At 41.8% G+C, this 19,897-nt stretch overlaps 1 protein-coding gene across 1 annotated transcript in view; it reads left to right on the top strand.

Moving 5' to 3' along the window:
* The window catches only part of UNC45A (unc-45 myosin chaperone A), a 253,863-nt gene extending 247,815 nt beyond the window's left edge, over window positions 1-6,048 (top strand). The window contains exon 20 of the mRNA XM_069222647.1: window positions 618-6,048. Coding sequence (XP_069078748.1) covers window positions 618-887 — 270 coding nt within the window. The 3' untranslated portion in view covers window positions 888-6,048. The remainder of the gene's footprint in view (window positions 1-617) is intronic.
* Window positions 6,049-19,897: the final 13,849 nt, after the last annotated feature.

Here is a 19,897-nt window from a genome sequence, read left to right on the forward strand (position 1 = left end):
GTATACATGAGAGAGAGCATTACCAAAGTTACCTTGTTCAAGAGTATACACAAGCACTTGACAGCTTCATTTGCATCAGTGTGTCACAGGATGTTGTAACAATCTGATTCAAGTGATAAGAAATGAGCCGTCCATAAGACATTATTACCAACGGAGGTAACAAACAAATGTTTACTTCGTCTAGCATCTTTGTTTCCTTTTCTTAAGTCCACCCGTTAATAACATGGGAAATTACTTTTAAACATGCATTTAGTCACGCTCGTATCACATTTCTCTGCCCTAAAGTATTTATAAAGTATGCCTTTAACCAACTCTAAATCCTTGTTGAAACAATGTGGGAGAACTACATTTACCGAAATCATAAAATCTTTCAGTCTCAGAAGCTGAGCGTTCCACATATGATTGTTTTATTGCAGTAAAAATGTAATTCATCATCTAAAAATAAGTCCCTGGTCTCTGATGTGTTTTTTTTGCCTCTGCTGTGAAATGTAATAGGGATTCCCTGGACACGCTGATTAGGAGAGGTCTACCTAGATTATGGATATCCTGGTAGCTTGTCAGGGAGGTGGGTCTTGATCTTAATAAAATTATTCTTTTTGCTTTATCCATTTCTCCAGACTGTGCATTGGCTAGAGATATTGCAGGCCCTGCTGTTAAGTGAAAATGTGGAACTGCAGCATCGGGGTGCGGTGGTGGTACTGAACATGGTGAGCGCTGATCAGGAGGTGGCTGAAAAACTGATGGAGAGTGAAATGTTGGAGATCTTGTCTGTCCTAGCAAAAGAGGAAGAAGATAAGAAAAAACAACCTGTTTCTAGGACAGCTAAAGAGTGTTTGGCCAAGGCTGTGGAATATGGTTTGATCCAACCCAACAAGAATGAAGATTGACTCAAAAACACATTTAAACTGATTACAAGTGATCATGAGAGAGGATTTACTCACAACCCACAGTTATCCTCGTGAAGTTGTGATGCAGTAAATTATTAATGATGATTTGGAACATCGCACTTGGCTCGTGTGTTGAAAGCACTCTGGCCCTCTGGTGATATATTGCGACTTCACATGGCGCTGTCTGTTCTTAACAGCAGCCCCTGGTGGTGCCTACATGATGTGTACACACACATTCAATACATTCCTTGGGCTGCCGCGGAGACGCTCCGTCATTCACCTGAATGAATATCCATTTGAATAAACAAAACTAGTATAAAAGAAAACATATGAGTTGGATGGAAGGAATGAATGCAACTGTGTTTTAGCTTTTAGCTTCCCGATTAGTTCAATTTTTCTTGGGTTTTAGTGTTGTTTTAAGTGCTCACTGTACACATGTGAAGTAGAAGTGTGCTTACCATAAAGCCACAGGGCACAGAACAGTTACTTCCGTCTGTAGTTCAAAAATGTTAACTGCTTGGGTGTCTTTTTTTTTTTTTTTTTTTACCACAATGATGTAAATGTTTTACACAAGTGGAATGCTAGAACCTAGAGGGTTGTGGATTTATTAATTTAGCACTTTTTGAAAACCGAATTTGGCGGCAACCAAGCACATAAACAGCAAAACAACTTAAATTAGAGCACCTGCAGCAGTCTCCTTCCTTTGTAATCCAACTTAGGTACAAACATTGCTCCTGGTAGGCTCAGGTGGTGTAGTAGGATATTTATTTGGCTTTTTCAGTATTTGAAGCACCCGTGTTCGCATATGAGAAATGCACAGTATTTGTGATGCTATATTTTCAAAAGATTGCTACCGAATCAAGGGGTCTCAGATATCATAATAATCAAAACAATGTTGCTGGAACTAATTTGCAGGCCAGGTTATCTGAGCCAAAATTAGTAGCTGCATTAAACAAAGCATAGGGGAGATTGATGTAAGATGAATCCAAGTGTGAATCCTGTGACCAAGTATTCCCTGTGGTCTGTCCATCGGAAAGAAATTATCAAATCTGAGAGGTCTGATTATCGGTCTTAGCTATTTGCATGTGTTATGTTGTGTAGTTCTTTCTCACTTCTGTATGCTTCTTTTACTTGGATAAATGTGTCAGAGAGTATTGTCTTTAGCCTTTATAAAGAACTTGCATTACTTTCCAGACTTTGACCTAGTAAAGCACATATGGTGCGGACAGAGGTGTTTTTCTTCCACAGCTGCTTCGGATGAGCGACCGGGCAACAACAAGAGTTTTCTTTGGAAGATACAACTTTTTCTCTTGTCTGCTTCAGTCCCACCCCCAAAGATTTTCTGTGGAGCAGTACTGCAATCTGTTTACCGTTTTAAGACTGAACTGACGAAATTACAACACTGAAAGTCTTTATGGGCTTAGGTATTTCTTTATTGCGTTATCTTTGGGGCTCTTATGTTAGGCTTAGGAATCGTTGAATGTATATATATTTTTATCAAATAATTACAGACGTTTGAATTAGAATTGACAAATTTGGAGCCAAAATATTGATGCCAGCTATGCCCCAATGCAATTGCTTGTGTGTAAGCTGAGACTTGCTGTATGGCATCTGAATAATTGGCTGGTGTACTTTCGGGTGGTTATAGTTCACTTTTGTGCCAATTATTCCAGCATATGACAGCTTTGCATTGCTGAAAGGGAACAGTAGAGTGGAAGGTAGTGAACCTTGTCAAGTCGATTGGTTCTTAAGAGATTGCACTGTCCAAACGCTGCTTGAGAGCAGTTCATAGGACACCATACTGATAGACAAAGGGAACAGGAGAAACTAGGGGGAGCCAAGTGCAACGGTGAGGGGTCAGAAGAGAAAAGGAAGAAAGGAACAGGAGGAAAGCAAGCTTGAACATAATTTTATAACAACTGTATGTAACATGCAGCCATCTCTAAGACTGACCATCAGTAGGAGATCCAGAGCAGAGGGTAAGCATGAAAGTGAGGCCTGTGGGGTCAGCAAGAAAGTAACTGGGATTACTTTAGACAAGATAAAAGGAAAACATGTGTAAAATAGCATCAGATTGGTTAAATAGGAGACTTCCTGTAAAACAGAGTTTTCTGTCAAATCCAGATGGACATGTTTTATGTAACTGTATAACCCTTGCCTCTTAGGTCTTCCTGCATCGCCAAACAAACGTCCCCATTCCTAGCCTATACAGACATCTAAGGTGGGGGAGAACGAGGGCAGGTGCAGCTTCAACAGAGAGTGCTGAATGTACGCTTTACAGTAAGAAACAGGCATCTAAGCAGTGAATGGGGCCTAAAAAGAAATGTAGTCAAGTGATGAGAGTAGGAAGATTGACACAGTGTAAAGAAAAGAGTGCAGTCTGTGAAGGACAAAAGCACGGAACCAGAATGATTGAGGTCGTATCAGAGAGTACAAAGCATGTGCCTGTAAGGGTTACCTGCAGCTTAGCACACAAAACACATTTTTCAGAATAAATCTGGAACACCAGATTATTCTCTACTGTAAACAGAATGCATGGGACTGCCAGTTTGATTTGCTCATAGCTGTTAGAATGCAATAAGGTCTTATGAAACCTATGCAGACTTTCTGCTCTTCTGCCATTTAGGTTGTGCACATCCTAGCATCAGTGGTGGGAAGACAGGCCCTAGAGCTGTAGATCATAACACCCTAATTACCACCCATGTCGATGAAAATCAGTGTTTCATTTTCACCCAAAAGACACAATCCAAAAAGCTAGAGGTACCAAGTAAAGGTGTAAAAATGGAAATGTGCCAAGCCCTGAGAAGGACTATGCAAGAGACTCCTCTCTTTGATACTTATTAGGGCAGGATGCCTATCCTTTCATAATGATCAGTCAGAAATTACTTACATCAAGTGATTGTAATGTTATAGATTCCCATTGCATGTAATAGAACAAATAGCAGTTGAAGGTGTCACTTGGCACCCACAAGACCAGTTGACCTAAAGGTGTAACACCACCTACGGCAATATGCAATCCTGGGTCAAAGTAGCTACAACTATGGACTGTGTTCCAACCCCAGGGTAAAAGTTAACTTGAAGCTGGAGGAGACAGTTGCTACTTTCAATGTGGTATTGATCTTAACAGTAATGGTTTTCCCCCAAACTCTGGACATGATAATTGTGAAATGGGCCCTTTGTTAATTGAAATACTACAATTTAAAGATTGTTTCTTCTAGAGTGGAAATATTGCTGTGCCTGCAGGTGACCCATTCCACTAGAGGAGGAAGACATTGACTAAATACCAGAGGTCTGTGCCTATTAAAGGGAATGGTGATTTCATCTGTTAGGGCAAGTACTTGGTGAAGTCAGCAGTTGTGAGGAAATTGTGAAAATGCAGTTGGAAACGTTTAATTAAATAGGAAGCAAAGAAACAACATCCTCATTCAACCCCACTTTCTGTTTTTATCTTTACCCCTGGTACACTAGAATAAAAGGAATCCCCTGTCGGTGTACCCGATAGTCCTTTTTCTTTCTGGATCCCTGCTTCTATTCAGTACAATACTTTATATATTGGATGAGTCCCCCTCAGTGATATCATTCTACCAGGTTGTGGACAGGTGCTGATGATAAAGCAGGCCACTATTAGTGGGTGATGCGTCTATTCCAATTATTTTTGGATACCTGAGGTAGACATCAATATTACCTTTATGAGCGACACTGAAGCAGTACACATGGATTAAAATCTGCTTCTTTGATTGTGACTCTGGTATAATTTACCAATAATAAAAGACCTTGGTGAGATCAGTGCTTTGCTTACAAATGGAATCACCTTTACGTTGTAGCCATCACGATATATCTACATTGTGAACCTTGGCAGAAGCTTAGATTATTTAGTCCATGTCTTTCGGACTCATGTAAACTTACCTGTAGCAGAATAATAAATGAAAACAGGATGCACGAAGCATACAACCCTCATGACATTCCATGTGACATGAACCATCTCTGTTTTTATCCATAACCCCGGTATCCTAGAATAAAAGGAATCTTCTTTGGGTATACCAGGAGGTATTTTTAAGTCTTTTTCCTCCTGGATCCCTGCTTCTCTCCAGTACAGTGCTTTATATAAGAACTCCCAGTTTTTGGTTGAGTCTGCCCTGGTAGTATCATCCTACCAGGGTGTAGATAGGCGCCGATGATGAAGCATTCCACTATTAGTGGGTGAAGCTTCTATTCCAATTCTGGTTGGAAACCTAAGGAAGACTTCAATAGTAGTTTCTATCTTTTGTCCCCATTCCTCCTAGCCTAGTTGCCATTTTCTATTTATTCATTTTATTAGAAATTATATCAACAGACATAAGTCGCTCATCATAAATATAATTATATGTTTATTCAGCATTCATTGGTCAGAGCGAAGTGGTGAATCAATCAATCAATCTTGATTTGTAAAGTGTGACCTGGATACCATGAGGGTATCTAGGCTCTGAACAACCAGGGAACCCAGGTGCTGCACTTTATGTACTGCACATTATGTACTGCAAATAAGGTCTTATCATTACACAAATTACAACCTGGTTGTAAACAATTCTCTTGTGTCAGACATACCAGCCTCCCTGAAATTATAACACTAAAACACAAAGTAATTGCAAAAAGATACCTCTTGGTGTAGTAGTAACACTTTTGGTGTTGTAAATTAAAATTGCTACTTAACAGTAAAGATTGAGTCCTAAGGATTATTAATTTTTTCTAGTTTCTTAGTTTACCTGGCCATCTGTACTAAATTTCTGGTAAGTGATTTCACAATGTTTCTGTAAACTTAACTTAAAACACACAGTTGCATTCCATTACTTCTGGAGCTAGAGCTTTGTAATTTGACTGTACTACACTGTTAAGCTTTGTTTACATATTACATTCCTAAACGAAGGAAAGGAAGGCACGTTTTGGTGGAGTGATCATTTCAGCAAAGATTGTTTTTAAATGTGAAGAGTCGATTCAAGACTGCTTTTCCTTGATTGGCCCGTTGATAAGTAGACGCATAAATGCATTTTTGCTGGATATCTAGAAACAGAGTGATTTAAATGTCTTCACGTGCACAGGTGTGATTCAAATATTTAATGCACAAACAGGTCTTATTTTTATAAATGTACATAACTTAAAAATGCAATAAAACACATTTTGTTAATCTGTGTTTATTCTCATCCTTGAACATTGTTTCTACTGCTTTGATTAACTCCCAGTAGTAGTTAAATTCCAGTCTTCTTTGAGTTACTAGCATAGATATGCATGGCCTTGTACACCTTATGTAGAAAAGCATTTTTTTCAATCATCTCAACCTTATTAAGTATGGTACAATTTGTAAAACTTGGTTAGCTGTGTTAAATGGAAAGTATAATCCTATCACAGTGAAGGTCTTGTAAAAAAAAAAAAAATGTCAGGGAAGAATAGTTTTATTCTATTTTTTTTTTTTTGCTGCTTTAATTTCTTCACTAAGACAAGGGTGTTGCACTGTTTTTTCACTATAGGAGAACCTGTCATCCCTGTTCATGATTCTTTTTCAAAGATCAATTACCACTATTTATTTAGTGAAATTAATTTGCATAAGCCTTAATAGTCGGTAATATTAGATACCATGTTATCTCTGCCTATCAAGTTCATTATTGATCCATGGAACACACCCAATGATTCTGAAAACAAGTGGACAAATGCAAGGTACTGAATACAAGAATAAGAGAGAAAAATGTATTTTGACAAAAAATTACATAGAAACCCATAACATTCATACATTGACAAAACGCATAATTCTGCGAACAGATCTATAAGTGACTTACAACCCACATGTTCTCAGAGGCCTGTATAGTGTGGAACAGTGACCCAGCAGGCTCTCAAAAAAGGTAGCATTCTCAGAATCCTATATATGTTAAGAGTTATTCCATTAGGTCTTATCCTCCATTTCTTGTCTTGCCCCATCCCTCATTTTACTACATAAAATCCATGTTCATTAGGATGCCAAAAAAACCATTTTAAACCTGAGATATATGAAGGTGGCAAGAATACACATGTATGCATATTGTACAACATTGCATTCATTGACAGAATGCAAGCAATTGCTTATAGAAACATAGACAAATGTAGGAGAATTAATGTACATTTACAACAAAAAGAATATTTGTCTAAGCATGTGTGCTCTAAACCCGCAAAATTAATTATTGTACTTGTTGGAAAGTTTTGGAGAAAGGGCACATCTTCTATTGGTATAGTTACTCAGTGATTTATCAAGGGCTAAAGAACAAGTTGCTTATATTTGGTAGCGCACTTTCTAGTTGAGACTATCTAACTGCAGATTCCTCACATTTTAAGTACTCCCTAGGCATCAGACTGGATCGGGAAACTTTTCAGCAATTTCTTTGTGTGCTGGTAGGTGGCCATCCCCGCAGTGATGCTGTTCTGCTCTGGAAAAGATGTGCAGGGCTAATACAGACACCACTCCTGCGCGCTCCATGCCCAATCAGGGACCACTAAAATGACTTGGGCACAGTCGGTCCTGATCTTCAGAACTCCGGGCAGAAGAGGTATGAACAGGAAGGCAAACATGAGTCTCAGGTCCCACCCTAGGAGGAACGAGCCTTCTAGCGAGAGACGCCTAAAAACCTCCAACGTTCAAAATTGCTGACATTGCTCTTTGTCTGCGGTGGTGAATAGATAGAGCCATTGTTCTCTTCATTCATGGAAGAGTCCTTGTGCCACCTCAGGAAACAATTGCCGCTCTCGATCTACTAGGTGTCAACAGCTAAGCTTGCATTTAAGATCTGCTGGTTGATTCACTACTTGGAAAATTCCTTGATGGTCTAGCAGTCCAAGACCCCACCCTATTTGTTGCAATACCACATAGCTGTGGTGTTGTCTGTAGGCACCTGTGCCAACCTTCCCTTGATGTATGGAAGGAAGGCTTTGAATACTGGGACCCTGCCGGTGATCAGAGGCCTTTGATGTCCATTGCCCCAAGGTGGCCTCGCCAACCCTGAAGTGATTTATTGGTTACCACTGTCAACTCTGCATGACGTAGGAAGATGGGTCTGTCGCTAACACAATCATGGTCCAGTAAGCAACACTGCAGATCTTTTGAAGTCTCCACCTAAATCTGGATTTTGTCAGACTGGTACAGTTGATGTTGGACCCAGTGAGATTTCAGGTCCCACTGCAAAGCCTGCATATGCCACCCGGCATGCTTGAGCAATAGGAAGCAGGAGACCATGAGTCAAGCAGCCTCAGAGTCAACCTCACTTAAGTCCAGGCCAGAGGAAAGACACAAAACCAAACTATAGCCATTATGACTGATGAAGTGGAGCATCTGAGAAGGAGTCCGGTGTGACTTCAGCACATTGATAGTGCACCCTAAAGATGTCAAGAGGTGTGCTATAGTCTGGAGATGGATGAAAACTCCTTCAATGGCAATCATCTGGTTAGGTGAAGACTGGTACCCCTTACGTCCGAAGATGTGCTGCCTCCACCATCCATCACTTTCGTGAACACTAGAGGGGTGCTAGTGCTTAGGTCTATGAACTCCGCCTGCTTAATTGCCAACTACATGCATATGGTATGCAAAATAGCACAGATGGTGGTACCAAGCCTCCTGGAACATCTCAAAGATAATTGTGTAGACAGTCCCAGTTGGGCGAGACACTCCAAAGCAGATCATCAGAGTGAGTCTAGAGACCATGGAATTGATTGTCAGGGCCGTGGGAATCATCAGTTGTGATCCTAAAGCATGCCTGGCTTAGATCGACTGGTTTAGTTGGGGATGCCCACGCAAGTTTGACAGACATACCCTTTGATGAGTCTTGCTTCTTAGTTGAATAAGTCAACTTAGCCTTTGAAAGGTTCAACTTGGTTTGGTCTAGGGCTCCCTCCTAGGGGTTGGCATCCCACACCTATGAATTTTATAGGCAGTACTTAAAGTTTCATAGTTACTGGAAAGGTATAATCTTTCTCCAATGCTATCCTTCCCATCCAGTTCAGCATCCAAAACATTTTCTGCAGCAATACAGAGGCAGTGGCAGATCTAGAGCTGGCCTGGTGTGTGGTGAGCGCCTATGGTGTTATCGCCTTATACCAGGTCCAGGTATCCCCTATTAGTGAGGTGTAGACAGTGTCTAGGAAACCAGGGCTCTCTAGAGGTATCTGTGGATGAGCACCAAGACTTATCTTGGAGACACGCAAAGCTTATGTAATACCATTAGTCACACATCATTTACACGCATGAAAGAACCACACAGTGTTAAAAAAATAAAGGTATTTTATTATGGTAACACAAATACTAAAATACTGTATAGACAATACTCCACTAGGAGGTGAGTAAACACACTATTATATACACATTAAAAGTCGATGATTATCATAGAAAGCAATAGCAAACAGTAAAACACTAGAACACTGTGAAGGTCCTAGGGGGAGACCAAACCATATACTAAGTAAGTGGAATGAGAAAGGCAGACTCCCACCCAAAGGAAGTGGAATCTGTGGAGAGGAGATGGAGGAACTAGAAACCCCAAAAGGTTATACCAGAGTGCCCCCTCCCAGCGACCAGGAGAGAAGTAAGTTCCTGTTTTCTCCCTAAACCCACAGGTACATTTTGGAAAAGGGCTGTGCAAGATCTAAGCAAGACTGAAAGAAACCAAAGGTGTATCCTGACAGAAAGGACCTGAAAAAGAAGAGGACCAAGTCCAGTTCAAGATAAAGTGTCCGGTTGTGGCAGGAGCAACTACCCATCTTTCTGGAGATGCAGGACCAGGTTGACCTTGGAGACCACGAGTCAGCTGCGCAGCACTGGAGCAGGAGAAGAGTTCCAGGAGTGATGCAGGCAATGTCCCTCAACATAAGAAGAGTTGCAGTCAGTCAGTGGGGTTGGAAAACTACCAACAAGCCTTGGCAAAGGCAAAAGTTCCAGATGAAGAGTTGCAGAGCTGCTGGGACCAGCAAGGTCCAGGGGGACTCAACTCAAGGAGGGGAGTCCCAGGTGACCCTCAGCAGTGAGGAGAGTCCGAAGACAAGGATGCAGCCCTCACAGGCAGCAGGCAGAGGAGTTGCAATGAGGCCCTCTCAGCACACTAGAAGACGCGTCCCATGTCGCTGGAGCAGCAGGCTCCAGGAAATCCTTTGTTCTGCCTTCCTCTGCCTGAGCTGTTCAAGCAGCAGAGGGCGGAAACCTGTCTGTGGGGTGGCAAAAGACTGGTAAGACCAATGCTGGGGGTCCTCTAAGGAGCCCCCAGAGTGCATAGAATCATACAAACAGTATTGGGGTATGATTCCAACATGTTTGATACCAAACATTCCCAGGTTCGGGGTTACCATTATGTAGCTGGACACAAGTAGTGACCTGTGTACAGCACACAGGTAAAATGGCTTCCCGCACTTAAACTTACTAAGTCCAGGAAAATGGAGCTGAAGTTCGTAAGGGCACCTCTGCTCATGCAGGGGTGCCCTCACACACAGGTAATTGCGCCCTGCCCTCTGGGCTAGGGGGGCCTGCCATAGGGCTGACTTACAGTAACCTGGTGCATGCACCTTTTCATGCAGGCTTCAAAGGCAGGCCTGCAGACACATTTTACAAAGGCTCCCATGGGTGGCATAATAAATGCTGCAGCCTATGGGGTTCCCCTGGTTCCCCAATGTCCTGGGTACCTAGGTATAATATACTAGGGGCTTACATGGGGGCACCAGTATGACAATTGTGGGGTGTGCTAAGTCCTAAGCAACCCAATTTAGGGGGAGAGAGCACGGTCACTGGGGTCCTGGTTAGAAGGATCCCAGTGAAAGTCAAAAACACACTGACAGCAGGAAAAAAGTGGGGGTAACCATGACAAAAAGAGGCTACTTTCCTAGAGTGCCCATCAGCAGTTTTCTTCCACAGCACCACCCAGAAAGCCGCTTTATTTTTCCCTCAAGGGAACACATGCATCCTTTGGGGGGACACCATCTGGAGGCCTGGCAGGCCATCATAACGATCTGGGTATTGAAGATCATAGGAGGAGGCTAACCCCTTCCCATCCAACAATCCCCTCCACGCATTTCCACAGTTTTCCTCTCCCAGTCAGATTAACACATCTGCAGTCTCCAGCAGGAGGTGATGGTTCCTGCAGGCAAAACGGAGGGGGCAAAGTTGGTCCCATAGCAAGAGATTGGGTGGGCATCTTCTGATGCTTCCTTGTACCCAAGAAGGATGGCAGTCTGCATTCAATTCTGAACCTTAGGGTCTTGAATTCCTTCCTGTGCAAGGAGAAAAAGAGAATCCGGTCCCTTGTTAACGTGTTGTTGGCACTGGAACTCGGAAACTGGATGGTGTCCCTCAAATTTCATGATGCTTACTTCCATCTACCAGTCCTACAGTCACACAGGAGGTATCAGCATTGCATGGTAGCTTCCACCCACTATTAGTATGCAGTCCTCCCAGGTTGATTAATATTGGTACTAAGGTGATGCGGTGGTTGTGGCACACCTACCCAGGTCAGGGATCTCAGTAGTACTGTGCCTGAACAATTGGCTGCTCAAAGAGAGTTCGCTGCAGGCCGTTGGACCACCTGAGCACCACAGCTTCCCTGTTGTTTAATTTGGTCTTCTCGATCCATCTGTCCAAGTGTTACCTACAGCTCTCTTAATTTCCTGTTCATAGGGGAAGTACTAGACACATCGTCTCTCAGACTCTTCCATCTTCCCCAGAGAATTTGGCAGACACAGGATATGATTTCAATGTTTTAGCAGAGAGCTCAGATTCTAGTGCTGAAAGTTGTCTACCTGCTAGGTCTATTTGTTCCCTGCATTCTATTAGTTAGTCTTGCACACTGGCACAAGAGGGCTCTTCAATGGTGCCTCCATCTGCAATGGTTCCAACACAGGGTCAGTCTGATGGACATCACCTTGTTCCCCCCGGACACGATGACAGATCTCCAGTGGTGGTCACTAAAAGAGCCAGATGGACGTGTGGTGCTGTAATATTTTGTATTTGTATTTTATGCTTGTAGTCAAATGTGAATCCATCCATGTGTATTTGTTTGGCGACATACAAATACACAAAAAATATATATAAATTACCTTGCTGTGCTTGAACAATATTAAAAGCAATAAAAGGGTGCCTGCTGGGTAAAAGCGGTGACCCCACACGTCTGTTCTAAAGTGAGGGAGAGCCTCTGGCTGCATATGGTACATAATGAAATACTAGGTCAAAAATGAAAGGACACTCGCACGACCATTGAAAAGTCTGACTGGGTCTGCTGCAAAAATATGTTTTCAATAAAACACACTATTTAGAGTTAACAATTTGTATGCAAGAGTATGTCAGCAAGTCATGGGTTCCTCACTTTGCATTCTGGGACCTGCAGTTCACGCAATGCCAACCTGAACTTGAGAATATTGGCAACTCTGCATGTAGCAAACAAGTGCATTTTGGGACTTGTGGTGTGCATGTTCTTCTTCCACTCCTGATAAGAGGTTTTTTAAAGGAATCCCTAGAAGTGGAAACCATGTCATGAAGCAATTTGACAGCTAGATTAAAATACATTCAAGAGCTGAACAATTTGTATCCTGTACACAAACACTTTTTAAGTGAAATGTCTGCTATCTTTCCAAATTGAAACAAAAGTAAGTGTGAAAATGTAAAGTATCTAAGCATTAGAAGGGATAGTGGAGGTTAGAACAGAGAACTGACAGTTTTAAACGCAGCACGTAAACCAGATGATATTCCACATATGGCAAATAAAATCAATAGACTAAGCTAAAAAAAAAAAAAAAAAATGACTTTGAAAACAGAACAATTACATAGGTAAAGTGAGTAGTAAAAAGTCAACAAACGACAATAAAATGAAGATCTGCAACTAAATTACAAACTAACCAAACTAACAAATGCAATAAATATGAATGAAAGAGAAGGAAGAGGATAAGAAGATGAAAATGAGTGCTTTAAAATAGCCTATAGTAAAAAAAAAGCAAGCAGACATCCGGCTTTTGCTCGCTTTCTTATGGGATACATGTTGCATGTGCAAGAAAGGACGAAGCAGGAGGAAAAAGCAGTATACAAACAGAAGTTGTAAAATAAAGAGCAACGTTTATGGCTATGAGGTGGCCTCCACCTTTTTGTGTGGAGGTAAACAAGGGAGTGGTAAGAGGGATAGCTCAAGCAAGAACAAAGCCCGATGGGGTGGGAGGAACTGCGTAGCGGGTTGGAAGGAATGGCGAGGCCCTGAGAAGACATGGACTTTGGCAAATAATGCTGCGCAGGAGGATGGTCACTTTGGCTTGTGGGGAGCAGGCACAATGGAGGGCTAAGCAACATGAGATCATTACATGGGTGGATGAAAGAGGGGTGTTGGGAGAGTGCTATGAACGATGTGAGAAGAACCCTGGGGAGAAGGAGACAGCCTGCACATGCACTTCTATGGAGGGCTTGATAGGAAATGAACAAAAAAAGTACCTCCAGCGCTGTAGGCAGTGGAAAGACACTGGACAGTAGCCAGTAACCAGAAGCTGTACGTGGTCCAAGCTCCATGCCAGGCAGGGATGGCAAAGCAGAGCAGGAAGTGAAAGAAAACGACATGGAGATGATGTGCTAGGCAGTCAGAAGCTCCTAAATTAGAGGGACGTTGGAATAAGCTAACGATAAGTTCAGATAAGTAAGAGGCGAGTTCTAAGACTCTTTTTAAAAATCTTTCTTTTTTTTTTTTTTTTTACCTACAAAAGACTCAAAAGCACAGTGCAAGCTAAACCTAAAAAGTGCGCAAGAGACCTTCCCCAAAATTATAGAATGACTCCATTGCTAGATATAACAAGCAAGATATACTCTAAATTGTTGTTGAACATTCAGAGGACTGGGTGGAAGAAAACATGTTTTACCTATTATGCAGAGTATTTTTAGGAAGCCTCATTCTACAACTGATGAATGTCTCTCTCTAAAATGTTTAGCAAATAAATATTGTTGATATAAGCATCCGGGGTTAAATGTGACATACATCATTTGCCTTCTGCCTCTGACACCATAAACCAGCAGACTGTGGAAAAAGATGGTAGATTGGGGGGTTCCAGAAGGTTTGCTTGCTTTGATAGTGAAGCTGCATGAAAATACATGAACACAATTAGAACTGGGTAGCAATTGAGCCCTCTCTAAGAAAATTGAAACTCCAGCAGACTACTGCAAGGTTGCATACTGGCTCCTCTTTTGTTATCTATATAGCAGATATCCCAAATAATTTGAAGAAAGTGAGGTCTCCCTCCCCCCCTCCAAAGCTCTGTCAACAAGGTTTTACGAAGATGATAAATGTATTATGGATCTTACAATTGTAGGTTTGCTGAGGTTACTGTGGGCTTTTGCAGATTATTGTCCGAGAATGACCTGATAATGAATGTGACATAAACTAAAGCCATGTCTTTCACAATGAAATTGCACAAAAACCTGAAGTACTGACTGTGGTTAAATGGGCTAAAGGTTGTGTTTGTACAGGAATATAAGGATTTTTGCATAATATTTAGCAGGAATCTCAGTTTTAAAAGTAATTTTAGATTGCAGAAACCAGGGGAGCAAATGGGTGGCAGGTGTACTGGGTAGGATGGAGAGGGAACTGAAACACAACTCAGGGGAGGTTTTGAGAGAGACCTACAACCTGAAAATTATAAATGTACTGATCTATGAAACAGAAATATTGGTAGAGAGTGGTCTACAACATTTGGAAGTAACTGAAATTACTATTTGGAAGTTGTAGGGCCTCCAAAGAGGGTCAGCTATATCTGTGATACGCTGAGAATTGGGTCTCACCAATATAAATTATAAATAAATACTATCAGAGACTCCTAAGTTACTGGGAAAGAATTGCATAAGCGGCAGATGGCTCGGTAATGCACATTCTGAAGTCCTATCTAGAGAAGAGTCCTTAATGCTATGGGTGGTAAAACTGAGGAAAATCAACTAGTTTGTGGATACAAAGGGGAGCCTAGATCAAAACTGATAAAAAGAAAGTAATCAAACTCCTGATCAAAGAGGCAGTCTTGTTAAGTTGCTAAATGGACTGTAGCCAACGTTCCCAACTTGCATGAATGTTGGATTTGGTGAGCGTAGGTAAAATGCCGCAATAGTTAAGGCACAAAGGTTACCAAGGCACCAAGAAGAGGGATGATGAACATAAGATTGGGAGAGTACCACATGTTATAGTTTTGATGTTTTCACCAATATATTCAACAGAGTTGGTTAGAGTCACTGAGTCACTTTTTATTTTTATTTTTAAATCTTTTTATTGATTGATATTTTTAGTACGTTACATATAGTACATTGAGCATTTTTGTATGAGAGATATACATTGATCCAGCCCTGCTGGTTGTACAAATGGCTTTGACAGTTTACATTTCTTACTAGGTATATAAGCTCTTATATTAGATACAATACAAGCTTCTCAGCTGTGGTATGGAGTACATGATACTGGCATAGTATGTAACATTTAATCAAGTTCTGCCATTACTCTGGCTTGATTACAACTTAACTTCTTAAACTTAACCTAAATCTGACATCATCGAACTGCCAAAAAAACTATCTTTGGTTGCCAATGTATCATCATTACACTTAAAGTTTGGATCTGCTACGTCATGTCTATGGATTACTAATGAACTTTATAGTTGGGAGTTTAAAGGATGGATCTGTTATGTTCTGTATGTGGATCACTAATGCACTTCATATGTATGAGCTCATGTTTGCTTCTTATATGCACATCTCTCTAGAATTTGGATTACTTGGAATTTTGACCCATGAAGGCATGCTACCCACTTACAGATGCACTTTATATCATATACACATATTTTATATTTTAATAATTTGGAATTATAGGCGCTTAATTAAGGTTCTGCTTTTTGGACTATGTAGGGAGGACCGCAACATAAAGAATCACTGCGTTATTAATGTTTTTGTTTTTTTAACTTAATGGCTAATATATGCATTTTTCTGCAGGGCCAATTTGATTTAGGTGTGATTGTACAAAATTGCTTTAACACAACTATAAACGGGATATTTTAGGTGGATTGTAGAATAAATGCTGAGAGATTGAGGTGAATAGTGAGTGAAGTACTGTTAGTTATTTTCTTTTAAAACGGCTGATTGTATACAAATTGTATAGGTGGATTGTTTTTTTTTTTTTTTTTTTAAAGTTTGTTTCGCCATGTCGGCATAAAATCAAACTTAAGAAATTAAACTTAAAACTTGAAGCAGTGGTGGTAGGTAGAGGAGAACCTGTTCAGTAGAAGTGGTAACGGATGCCTCCACCTTAGGGAGAAGTGCCCGCCTTGAGGCATCAGGTCCTCTGAGGAACAAAGAGTACATATCAACTGGCTCAGACTGCAAGTGATTTGCATAGCCCTGAAGGCTTTCCTGCTTTCCCTTTGAGCCAGTCTGTACACAACAGCGATGTGATATGTAAACAAGCACGACAGGGTAGTCACTTATCTTTGCTGCTGGCCTTTGCTTTGGTCCACAAGATCTAGCTATTTGCCATCCACAAGGTGGGCTCCTTGAACACAAGAGCCGACAGTCTGACACTGGGCCATCTTGCTGACCACAAGTGGCACTTCGAACCGGAGGTGGGACGGATTATCTATGCCCTGTGGGATAACCCATCGGTAGATCCATCCCTTCGCCATTGCCCACTGCTTTATGCCCTCAGGTGTCCATTGCAGGGAGCCTCGTGTGGGGGTTTCTGAAAATGTCTACTTCACTGTGCATTTCACCTAATACCCTTCATACTTTGAGTGCTGCGGAAGCTGCGCCAAGACCAGACACAAGTCATTCTGGTTGCCCAGACTGCCTGAGAAGGGTGACATACAGGCCTTCGGCAACTGCCATCTCCTGCTCAGACCGGACTTTCTCATGTCGGAGACAAGTCCTACATCCCTACCTCCAGAGCCTCCACTTTAATACAGTGTCCTATAGGGGCTCTATGGCTACTTTTACTCTCTTTTACTTCTACTCTTATAATTGCAATAAGGTAATTGCACTACTCGTTGGCTTCGTAAACAGCTATCCTTATGCTGTTGATTCCTTACGTAGCACACTAAACCGGAAGGCTGCCTTACCTCCAGGATTAGTGTTCCATGGGAATTTAAAGATTCAAAGCTCCTCCATTTAAACATTTTAAATGCTTTAAGAAAACACCACTGTAGCAACAACACCGTCCTCCGGGGGCAAAAACAAGTGAACATCAGCATACAAGCATGCAAGCATACAAATAGCAGTTTTCTTTATTTTTCATGTTCTCCTAATAACAGAAATTGCTTTCAGTGTGTGTGAGAATAGGTTGTCTGGGAGTGACATCTGATTGTCAGACAAATATGTTTTATTCTCATGTGCGATGAGTGAGGTTTCAGGTCTCCTCTCTAGACAGACTAATCATGCATAGAATTCTGAAATTTGACGGCTTGAAAAGGCTTCTGGCCCTTTACTCTCTTTACACAACTGTGCTTTCTTGTAAGGTAGATAATACAAATCTGTGTCTTACAAAATGGGGGCCTTTGGAAAGTGATAGGAGGACGCCCCCCACCCTTGCTTTTCAGACAAGTGGGATAGGTGAGGGACCAGGAGGGCAGGTATTGGTAAGTGGGTTCTTGTTTGGGGGCGGGGTTAGGCATGATTTTAAGCAAGGTTAAGGGTGTGCGCAGGGATCGTCCCCCTGGTGTTGGTGGCCATTTAGTTAGCAAGGGAGCATTATTTGGGGAATTAGTTATTGGCTGAGGTATGGGTTTTTAGTGGTAGTTATTCCTTATATAGGAGGTAGTGGTGTACTGTAGGCTGAGATCAAGTAGAAGTGGGCGAAAGCATTGGTGGAGCCACTGTTGGTGTGACGCAAGGACAGCAGAACCTCTGGAGCCCAGTGTCCTGGGTCAGGCTTGGGTACTTAAAAGGGCCCACACAGCTAGAAGGGTCAACATATGGGGAGGAGGGGGGTCACCTCTGCAGTCCTGGCATGCCCCCCTCCTAAGACTAAGGTATACAAGGTATATCTGGTAGCGAAAGAAGCAGGCAGAGGAGGAGGCAGCAGTGCAAGGCCCGGATAACACAGGGTGAAAGGCAGCAGCAGCTGGAGGCACAGTTGATTGTTGAAGGAAGTGTTCCACAAAAAGAAATTTGAGGTGAGGGCTATGCAAGTATAGTTGGGACATTGAATTTTGCCTGCCAGGTGGTGACGCAATCAGGACATTTTACAGTAAATTGGGCCCGGGTTTAACAGGGCACAGTTTATCACCGCAAAGTAAGGCTGATAGGTGATAATGTCATTTTGAGAATGTAACTTACTTTGAGGCATTTTAATGGGGTGGATTTATAGAACCGAGGTGACACAGACGAGTGGAGCGAAGTGGAGTGGCTAAATATATTCTGATGTGGCTAGTAGGCACAGATTTGGTTTGTGCTGGCAGGGTAAGTGGTGCGCAGAACATAGGCCCAAGTCATGGCTAAGGGTAGGAAAGAGTATTGCCTTTTTGGGGTTTTCCCTATTGATGGTGGTGCTGGTGTAATCGGGCTGATATTTCAAGAATGAAATGGTGTTCTTCAGCGTTGACCCCATGTTGGTGGTACACATTTTGAACAATCGATGAGGGATGTCACAGTGTTCAAGCTTTTGAGGGTATTTGTCCTAGGATAATTGCAGTCCAATATTGTATTCAGGACACACCATGTCCGAGGAGTAAACAATTACATTACGGATACATTGTCATTTTCAGTGGTTGAGGTTCCATGAGCTGGTCGCCGAGACATACGTCAAGGGAACGGAGATGCTAAAAGAGCAATTGCTGATAGATTGGGTAGGGTAATGGAACTGATAGAAGGGTCCACATGCAAAGCTTATTGCCAATCATAGAATGAATTCTTAGCTTCTGGGTAAGACAGGGAAGAGATGGTGAGGGTGCATTGGCTAAGTAGAGAGATGATGTGGTCATTTTCATAAAATAGACACAAGGGTAAATTGTTTGAAGGTGGAGAGAATTGTAGACAATTTAGTGGTGTATCTTTCTATGGTAGGTTATGGTGGAGGAGATGGTATACGTATCCTCGAGGTTTTGGCTAGGGAAGGTAGGGTTAAGAAGCAGGTTAGGCGGCCTATCGTGGTAGCGTTTTCGGTCAGGCTGATTGCAGATCGAGAATGAGGCTGCTCTTTGTGCATTAGCATTGTCATGGTTGTTATTTGGGCTTTTCGGGTGTCTGAACTAGTGGAGGGAGAATTGGAGGAGATTTTCTAATGCAGGATATTTAGGTCTTGAGGAATGGTGTGGTTGCTAAAGGGTAAGACGGACCAGACCTGAGAGGAGTGAGTAAAGAAGTCTGGATTGCAAGTGGATGTTGAATCCCCTGAGAGAAGATGGCAAGATTCTGTGTGGAGGAGGTTGAGTGGACTTAGAAGAGTTTTTATGCATAGGAATTGGTTGCCATTGATGAGATTTCAGATCTTGTGTGTGTTGAGATTGGTTTGAGACAGTTGGGCATGTCTGCTTGGAATTCAGAACTTATTCATTCTGTATAGAAGCTACCTGTAGGAAGTTGGCTCTGTATGCACTATTTCAAAGTAAGGAATAGTATGCACAGAGTCCAAGGGTTCCCCTTAGAGGTAAGATAGTGGCAAAAAGACATAATACTAATGCTCTATTTTGTGGTAGTGTGGTTGAGCAGTAGGCTTATCAAAGGAGTAGTGTTAAGCATTTGTTGTACATACACAAGCAATAAATGAGGAACACACACTCCAAGACAATTCCAGGCCAATAGGTTTTTGTATAGAAAAATATCTTTTTTTAGTTTATTTTAAGAACCACAGGTTCAAATTTTACATGTAATACTTTAAATGAAAGGTATTGCAGGTAGGTACTTTAGGAACTTTGAATAATCAAAATAGCATATACAGTCTTCACATAAATCACATATAGCTATTTTAAAACTAGACACTGTGCAATTTTCAACAGTTCCTGGGGGAGGTAAGTGTTTGTTAGTTTTTGCAGGTAAGTAAACCACCTACGGGGTTCAAGTT

This window comes from Pleurodeles waltl, chromosome 3_1 (assembly GCF_031143425.1).
Source record: "Pleurodeles waltl isolate 20211129_DDA chromosome 3_1, aPleWal1.hap1.20221129, whole genome shotgun sequence".
Lineage (NCBI taxonomy): Eukaryota > Metazoa > Chordata > Amphibia > Caudata > Salamandridae > Pleurodeles > Pleurodeles waltl.